General features: G+C 51.8%; 1 protein-coding gene across 1 annotated transcript; it reads right to left on the bottom strand.

The window, feature by feature from the left end:
• Positions 1 to 379: 379 nt before the first annotated feature.
• Rem1 (RRAD and GEM like GTPase 1) lies at positions 380 to 8690 on the bottom strand. Its single transcript, XM_048348956.1, has 4 exons — positions 8259 to 8690; positions 7243 to 7322; positions 2579 to 2780; positions 380 to 908 (listed from the first exon to the last, which is right to left on the bottom strand). The coding sequence occupies exons 1-4, from the start codon at positions 8599 to 8601 to the stop codon at positions 634 to 636; spliced, it is 900 nt and encodes a 299-aa protein (XP_048204913.1). The 5' UTR covers positions 8602 to 8690; the 3' UTR covers positions 380 to 633.
• Positions 8691 to 8937: the final 247 nt, after the last annotated feature.

Here is an 8937-nt window from a genome sequence, read left to right as displayed (position 1 = left end):
TGGAGTCGTTTTTGACTTGATTAGTCAAAGGCGGGTAAAGGTATGAAGTACCCTCCTCTCAGGGGTTCTGCTGATAAACGCTGTGACAGGCACCTCCCACAAACACCAGCTATTATTACTTAGCCAGGATGAGGGAGCTCTGTCCAGATAATAATTTTTAGATAATTTTAAGAGCGAATTGGGAGACAATAGCAGGTCGGATGGGCCAGGGGCTGTGCTCGCCGCATCCAGCGGTTGGGAGTCCACCTGAGACTGGCTGGGAGGCCCAGGCAAGCAGGCCGCAGCCCGTGGCCGGGGGTCCAGCCGTGCAGACGGGTGGGCAGGAGCGGAGACGCCGGGCAGAGCCGGGGGCGGGAGGGGGGGCAGGTCTGGCCATGCAGACAGGACATCCTGGAGTGCTTTATTGGGGGGAGCTCTCGGGGGTAGGGGATTGCTCAAGGTATTTACAAGGATACACCCACCGAAGCCCCGCTGTGCGCGTGCCCAGGCCAGGTGCTACCTGGCTCCATAGTCCGAACCCCGCTTCTCTGGGGCGAAGGGTCCTCCGGCCACGCCCCGGGTCCCAGTGCACCCTTCCACTGCAGGCAACGGTGCACCCCAGGGCCCCACGCCCCGCCAGGCCCGAGAGCGGCCTCAGAGCACGGCCAGGTTGTGGCAGGACTTGGAGCGGGCCTTCAGGGCCCGGCGGCCGGCGCTGCGGGCCGTCAGGCGGGCGAGGAAACGCCGAGCGCGCTGGCCCAGGCTGGCCCGGCGTCGCTGGGCCGCGGACGGCGGCGGGGCCGCGCTGTCCCGGCGGCGCAGGCGCAGTTGGCGCACCACGCCCTCGAACAGCTCGGCCACGTTGTGCTGCAGAGTGGCTGAGGTCTCGATGAATTTGCAGTCGAACACCACCGCGCAGGCGCGGCCCTCTGAAGGGGCGGGGTCAGCAGAGCCGAAGTGGGTGGAGCCCAAACCGGAGGGCGGAGACAAAGGAGGAGTGTTCAGACTCTACTGGCAACAGTTTCCCCGTGCCACACCTGGTGCAGGTGTGTGTGTGTGAGGGAGGGGGACGGGGGGGGGGGGAGGTCAGCTAAGGCATTGTGGAGCTTCCAGGAGTTAATTCACACTCTAGTAACGGATAGATAACAGGTAGCAGAATGAGGCTGGAGGGCAGGATGGGACTGAATTGCCAGGTCAAAGGCCTAAGATTAGTACCAGGAAGAGCCCACCCTCGGGATTCAGATTCTGTAAGTGTAGGATGGGTCCGTGTTTTTAACAAATCTGCACATTATGTTGCAGTGTTTTGGAGGTTGTCTGTCTGCAAAACACATGGTGTTCTACTTTCAAGAGAATGCTGGGCTTGCAGACAGGGCCCAGGATTCCAGTCCTCAATGCCAGGACTGACTGTGGAACTCACTTTCCCTTTCAGAGTCATGTGTTTAAGAATTTACTCTATAAGTAAGATCTTTTTCTTTTTCTTTCCTTTTTTTTTTTTTTTTTTGCCAGTCCTGGGGCTTGGACTCAGGGCCTGAGCACTGTCCCTGGCTTCTTTTTGCTCAAGGCTATCACTCTACCACCACTTGAGCCACAGTGCCACTTCCAGCCTTTTATGTTTATGTGGTGCTAAGGAATGGAACCTTAGCTTCATGCATGCTAGGCAAGCACTCTACCACTAAGCCACATTCCTAGCTCAATAAGTGTGTGTGTGTGTGTGTGTGTGTGTGTGTGTGTGTGTGTGTGTGCCAGCGTTGGAGCTTGAACTCAGGGCTTGGGTGCTGTTCTGAGCTTTTTTTTTTTTTTTCCCATGGCTTCACTTCTGGCTTTTGGGTGGTTAATTGGAGATAAGAATCTCATGAACTTTACTGCCCAGGCTGGCTTCAAACCCAAATCCTCAGATCTCAGCCACCTAAATTGGTAGGATTACAGGGGTGAGCACACAGTACCTGGCAGTAGGATAATTTTTAAGATCTTTATAGGCCCCACCAGAAACGTAAAATGTATTAAAATATTCTCCTCCCCTAGTAATTATAATTTATAAATAACATTGAGCATTTTGATTTTAGTGGCTGACTAGTGCATATCAAGAATTTTTTTCTTTTTTAAGACATAGCTTTGTGAAATTTGACTTTATAATCTCCTCAATACTTTGTTTTGGAGCCAGTAAGTATTTTTTTCCCTTCAGTTTGTCAATGTGAGCCCTTGAAAAACTGATATTGTGTGGTATGTGTGTGTGTGTGTGTGTGTGTGTGTGTGTGTGTGTGTGATAAAGGGTCCCTGAGTGTGGGCAGGGGAGCTCCAGGGGGGATTTTAAGCAAAGAAATGACAAATTCCTCTCTGGTTTTGAAAAGTAGCATCTGGGAGCAGGATTGGGTGGGGCTGGAGGAGTAGAGGCACTGACTCCAACAAAGATGGGATGCCAGGCTAGGACAGAGGTCATGGGTATGCAGGGTAGGGAAGAAGGACTGGCAGAACTTGGAACTTTTTTTGGGGGGGCGGGGCGGGAATTGTTGAGAGAGCTTTCCGGTCCAGGCAGGTAGGTAGCTTGAAGACAGGAATGGGTTGGGGCTGAGGGTCAGAGGAGGTCAGGGCCGAGGCTCACCTTCCACCGAAACTTCCCTGCAGCGGGCCAGGTCTGCCTTGTTGCCCACGAGGATGATGGGCACATGGTCCGCACGATGCGTGCGCCGCAGCTGGATGCGGAGCTCTGAGGCGCTCTCAAAGCTGCCTCGGTCTGCGATGGAGTACACGATGACATAGGCGCTGCCCACCTGCAGGCAGGGCTCCTGGCTCCAGCTGCCATCCTGTGGGGGAGGGATAGGGGCATTCTCAGGAGGTGCCTAGGCCCTGGCTGAGAGACAGAGGCCATTGGTGTAAAGAGTGGGGATAGGGCCCGGCACCGATGGCTCGCACCTGTAATCCTAGTTACTCAGGAGGCTGAGATCTGATGATCGCAGTTCAAAGCCAGCCTGAGCAAACAAGTCCATGAGGTTCTTATCTCTGATAAATTACTCAGAACAAGCTGGAAGTGGTACTGTGGCTCAAGTGATAGAGCACTAGTCCTGAGTCAAAGAAGCTCAGGAACAGTACCAGGCCCGAAGTTCAAGCCCCAGGACCAGCAAAAACAAGCAAAAAAGATTGGGGCTAGGGTTGAGATACTACTCTCGACCATTTGGAGGGACGAATTCTGGTATAATCCTCTGTATCACTTGGGAAAACCTACCCACCCTCAGTTTCTCTGCTTGAATAACCAGATAGATAGGACTTTGATTTGATTCTTTCATTCATTAATGGCTTTTGTGGCCTGGCACAGGAGTGAAAAAGTTGACTTGGTGTCCTGTCCTGCTGAGGGGGCTTCTGGCGTTGCCTCCTCAGCTTTTTGTCTGGTTTTTGAGGAGAGTTTGTCCTTGCCAGACAGTCCTTTCAACATCTGTCATCCAGAAATTAAAGAAAAAGAAAAAGAGCTGGGAATGTGGCTTAGCAGTAGAGTGCTTGCCTAGCATGCATGAAGATCTGAGTTCGATTCCTCAGCACCACATAAACAGAAAAGGCCAGAAGTGGCGCTGTGGCTCAAGTGGTAGAGTGCTAGCCTTGAGCAAAAAGAAACCAGGGACAGTGCTCAGGCCCTGAGTTCAAGCCCCGGGACTGGCAAAAAAAAAAAAAAAAAGGAAGTGACAGAAGTGAGGACAGGAGGCTGACTTTAGAGGAGGCCCCTTTTCAACACACTTTTGAAGGGAGAGAAGCAGCAGCAGCAGCAGCTGTGAAGTGTAAAATCAGAGGAGAATGAGAGTGTCAGATGGTATGTTTAAGAAGCTGGGCATAGTGGTTCATCCCTGTAATTTCAGCTGCCGAGGAAGTAGCAGTTGGGAGTACTGAGGTACCAGCTGGTTCACCCAAAACATTAGTAAGTAATGAGACTCCATCTCAACAACAGCTCAAGCTGTGGTGTCTGCCTGTAATCCTAGCTGTGTGGGAAGCATAGGTAGGAGGATTTTGGTCAGATGCTGGGCCTATCTCGTAAAGAGGGCTGGAGTCGTGGCTCAACTGCCTAGTAAGTGCATAGTCTTGAGTTCAAACCCCTAGAATCTTCATAAATGTGGGGTCCTTCATTTGCCCAAGGAAAGGGCTGAAGTGAAGTTGATATTCTGTTTTGGGTTGTCAGGGCGCACTTAGGCGACAATGCTTGTAAGTGCTTAAGAAGACACAGGTATGGTCTTCAAGTTCATGCCTCTGGGGAGGGAGAGTCACCGGGCCCTGTGGTAAGTAGCATTAGAAGAGGCATACACAGGCATACACAGGTGCCCAGAGGAGCAAAGGGGTGAGGCAGTAGAACTCAGCCTGGCAGAGTGGGTGGGGGCCCTGGGTGGACTGGTGCCTGGTCTGAGCATACCCAGCAGGAGAGAAGAGATTTCTTAGACAAAGGGTATGGATGGTGTGAAGGCCTAGAAGGTTAAACACCTAGAGGGTGTTAAGGCCATTGTGGGTAGAAGCCCTGGCTATAGGAGGAGATGAAGCCATGAAAATCATATCATATACAAATAAGATAATAGGAGAGAGGTCCACACTCAGCACCACTGACAAAGGCCTAAGTTCTCAACAGTCATGATCATTTCCCAGGCCAAATAACCTTGGGTGACATCAGACAGATAGGGGCTCTCCACCTTGACTCTGGGGACAGGTTCCTCTCTCCTGCATCGCAGTTTCCACATCAGGAAAACAGGAGGGCAGCTAGCCTGTCATTCATGTACACAGACGCGGATACTTTTCTATGTGTTAGGATCATCAAATCCAGATGGCCCTTGGATTGATGGTCACTGACCACATGATTGAAAATGGAGGTTCCAGAGCCCTGCTTTTAGAGGTTCTTATTCATTCTGTCTGAGTGGAACTTGAGATTCTAACTTTGCAATACTCTTCAGGTAACCATAACAGTCAGCTAAGAGAGGCAGTACTAGATGAGCCAAAGGCTCAGGCAGTACTAGATGGAGCCAAAGGCCCATCCGGTTGGCTCAGATCCTGCCTGTCTGACAACACATGATCAGCTAGCCCATGCATGGAAAGGACAAGATGCCTGTTCCAGGAAGGCTGCTCCTGTTCATCCCCCTCTGGGAACTCCCTCTACAGTCACCAACAGGAACACTGGTTCAGTTTCCTCATTTCCCTGGTAGGAAAGGCCAGAGATGGCAGAAAAGGTTCTCACAGTCACACAGCAAGCTGAGCACAAAGTTCCAGTTCCCGCCTTCTGGTCCAACAGGCTTTCTCCTCATCTCTAGAACGGGACACCCAATCTGACCATTGGATTCTGCTCTGATGGATTCTCAACTGCATTGAGAAAGCAAATCTGCCCTCCCCACCCTAAAAGCCAGAGGACGTATCTGCCTGACTCTGCTATGTCTCCAGCAAGCATACTGGTCCATGATAGACAAATAGGAAGTATTTCTAGATAAGTGAGTGAGTGAAGTGAATTTTGAACTAAAGGCTTGGAAGGTGATGCTCCCAGGAGAGGTGGGAGAAGGTATTCTTATGCATACAAGTCTAAGTTCTGGGCTGAGAATGTGGCTTAGTAGTAGAGTGCTTGCCTTGCATACATGAAGCCCTGCGTTCAATTCCTCAATACCACATACACAGAAAAAGCCAGAAGTGGCCCTGGGGCTCAAGTGATAGAATGCTAGCCTTGAGCAAAAAGAAACTTAGCAACAGCACCCAGACTCTGAGTTCAAGCCCCAGGTCTGGCATAAAAAAAAAAAGGACTAAGTTGTGAGGTGTTGCAGATCTGGGTTTGAATCCTGCTTGCTTCTTGAAAGCTTTGGACACATGAACCCCTCTGAGCTTCAGTTTCTTCATCAGTAGATGGGGACCAGAAGACATCAGTGGTGTTCCATCAATGTCAGCTGTCATTCAAAGCTCACTTGGACCTGGGTTCTCTTTTATGATTGTTATAAAAATTGGCCCCACACATCCTTTATCCTCATTCTTTGGGTCTATTCCTAGAGTGATCAATCAGTCTTAAATCCCACCCTGTGGGCAAGTCCTCCCTGTTAGGGGCAGGGTCTACTCCTTAGAGACATGAAACCCCACGTGATTTTTTTTTTCCTTTTTTGGTCCTGGGACTTGAACTCTGGGCCTTGGTGCTATCTCCGAGTTCTTCAGCTCAAGACTAGTGCTCTACCACTTTGCACCACAGCACCACTTCTGGTTTTCTGGTGGTTTATTGGAGACAAGAGTCTCAGGGAGTTTCCTGCCCATGCTGGCTCTGAACCTCAATCCTCAGATCTCAGCCTTCTGAGTAGCTAGGATTACAGGTGCCTGGCTCATTCCAGGTGATTTTTGGATCCTTCTCTTTGCTTAGGTGTCCTTTCTCAAAGTGTTACAATGAGCATATGTTACTTGTGTAGCAAGAGAAAACAACCAAACAAGATAAAATATCGAGATGAGTTCTAATGTTCTTTTCTCCTGCTCTGGAAGGAGGTAGGGAAGCCTAACCTTTGTTATTAACACACACACACACTTCTCCATTCCTCCTCAGTACTTTGTGAGGATTGTGGCTCGAAGCCAGCCCTGGCAGGAAAGTCCTGGAGATTCTTATCGCCCATTAACCACCAGAAAATTGTAAGTAGACTTGTGGCTCAAAGTGGTAGAGTACCAGTCTCGAGCATAAAAGCTCAAGGAAAGTGCTTAGGCCCTGAGTTCAAGCCCCAGAGCAAAAACAAACTAAATAAAAAACAAGCAAACAAAAAACCTGGACTCACCTCTGTGGAATTTCATAAGAGAATTAAAAAAAAATCAGCTGCTGGTGGGGCTTGGGGTGTGTGTATACAGCTCAGTGGTAAAACTTATTCTGAACATGCTCTAGCTGGGTGGATTCCACTCCAGCACCGAAAACAAATAAACAACAACAGCAAGTCAGAAAAACAGGGGTGCTTGAGACATTTATCAGATAAAAAAACCAAAGCTCAGAGTTGTAAGTCAAGCACAGAAATCAGCATAAGAAGAAAATAGGCGAGGGTCAGTTTAGGCATTTTGGTCCCCAATCCTGGGGGGGGGGGGGTGCAGGGTAGGAAGGGGTGGTGGAAAGGATCTGGAGGCCTGTGTGGGGAGAAGTGCCTCCTGGGATGGCTGCTGAGGGGGTGCAGGGACTGGGGGTTTGAGGAAGGGGAGACTGAGGATGGCCCTTGCTCTGAACCCTGCTCTGTCTGGACTAGGACGGGACAGGCATCGGTAATAGGCTCCGCCCCCTTCCTTCCACCCATGCTTGCAGTGCCATACCAGTTTCTCAGCCTCCCAGGTGTCCATGACCACCAGTGTGGTGTCCTCTCCGTCCACTGTGAGGGTTCTCTCATATACATCTGCAATCAAGGGGACAGCACACCTCAGGGTGGGCAGGGCTTTCCAAGGGGGTGGGGCTCCCTGACTCCCTCAGCTTCTCCTTGGGGGTGCCATACTCATTTGAAAACCACCACCACCACCACCACCACCACCTTTCTTGGAAAGCCAAGAAGCCCCTGGAGGAGCCCATGCCTCCCCAGCTGCCAGCACACCAGGCCTGGTTTGGTTGGTTGGATGAGCGTGGGGTTGTGGGTGGTGGGGAGATGGGGGTTCTCCCAGCCCTGCTCTGTCTCTGGCATCTGTACTGGGCCTCCGTTTCTCCATCTGTGACACAGACAAGTATACACACCTACACTTTTCCTATGGGTTCTCACTCCTAGGAGAGTCAAGGCTGGCCAGAATCACCTTCTCTCTGCTTCTAACCACTGGCTCCCTCAGCCAGTCCTGCAAGGGTCTATCTTCATTCCTCCCACCCTGCCCCGGGTCTCATCCGCTGGGGGATTCCTGGCCCGTGAATGCTCTGCATTTCTTAGAAATAACGCAACCCAGGGCCCTGGGTTGGGGGAGGGCAAGTGGCTGGGAATCTCCATTTGGTTACAAGTCATGATGGTCATGCTCGTGCATGCTCCTGCATCAATCCAAGGATCGGGCGGATCCAAGGATAGGGTGACTTGGGGTTGGAAGTTGCAGAGCTGAGTGGAGGCCTACCATTTCTTGACACCGTTTCCCAATGACTCCCCCTGTGACATGGAAATGAGCGATACACTTCTCATCCACCTTTTCCTTCTCCTGGACCCTTGTGCAGGCTAATCATTCACCTCATATAGAGTCTGTGCCATGCCCCTTTCAGTTGCACAGTGCATAATGTATAGGACTGTTCTTGGCAGCCCTCTGGCCCTGGTGACAGACCTTTCAGCCCTTCAGCCACATCCCAGCCGGTCCCACAGGGCTCCTACCTCCCAGCTGTTCGTGGAGGTCCCGCTCTTGCTTCCCTGCGAAGAGGCTGGCCAGGCTGGTCTTCCCTACGCCAGGATCTCCCAGCAGCACCACCCGGTACAGGGCCTCCCAGGAACCTTCGGAGTCGCTGGATTCAGAGGACCAGCCATCCGGGGCAGGAGAAGGTTTTCGGCTGGGAGGGTTGAGGGACACAGACTGGCCCAGCCGGGGATGTTGGGGCTGAGGGACAGGCGTTGCTGTGTACAGGCGGCCAGGCTGGTGGCCCCTGGATGACAGGGGTAGCGGAGTGCTGGCTCTCCTGCGCAGAGGAGTCTTTGCTTCTTGCTGAGTGTTTAGTGTCATCCTTGGTGGGAGAGGTCTTCCTTCCTTCCTTCCTTCCTTCCTTCCTTCCTTCCTTCCTTCCTTCCTTCCTTCCTTCCTTCCTTCCTTCCTCCCTCCCTCCCTCCCTCCCCCCTCCCTCCCTCCCTTCCTCCCTCGCTCCTTTCCTCCTTGAGCCCCTTTTCTGTTGAGATGGTTTCCTTTAGCGTCTGCTCTTGTTCAAATGGGGAGTCGACTCCTCATCTCCTTGGGGGTGGCCGTCTTGTGACTTCACAGGCTAAACCTGGGTCCGCCTAAAAGGAGAGCATGAGCCGGCTGTGAACGGACATGGGGTGCACAGCCACAGGTCACGCAGAGTGC

Source organism: Perognathus longimembris, chromosome 6 (assembly GCF_023159225.1).
Source record: "Perognathus longimembris pacificus isolate PPM17 chromosome 6, ASM2315922v1, whole genome shotgun sequence".
NCBI lineage: Eukaryota > Metazoa > Chordata > Mammalia > Rodentia > Heteromyidae > Perognathus > Perognathus longimembris.
This window is presented reverse-complemented; position numbering and strand designations above follow the sequence as displayed.

What these genes read in the sequence shown, in the direction of transcription:
- Rem1 (XM_048348956.1), bottom strand. Translation starts at nt 8,601, where the DNA reads ATGACACTAAACACTCAGCAAGAAGCAAAGACTCCTCTGCGCAGGAGA. An exon ending in CCTCCACGAACAGCTGGGAG is followed by an intron (nt 7,323 to 8,258) that starts GTAGGAGCCCTG and finishes CCTTGATTGCAG; the next exon opens with ATGTATATGAGAGAACCCTC. An exon ending in CAGGGAAGTTTCGGTGGAAG is followed by an intron (nt 909 to 2,578) that starts GTGAGCCTCGGC and finishes CCGCCCCTTCAG; the next exon opens with AGGGCCGCGCCTGCGCGGTG.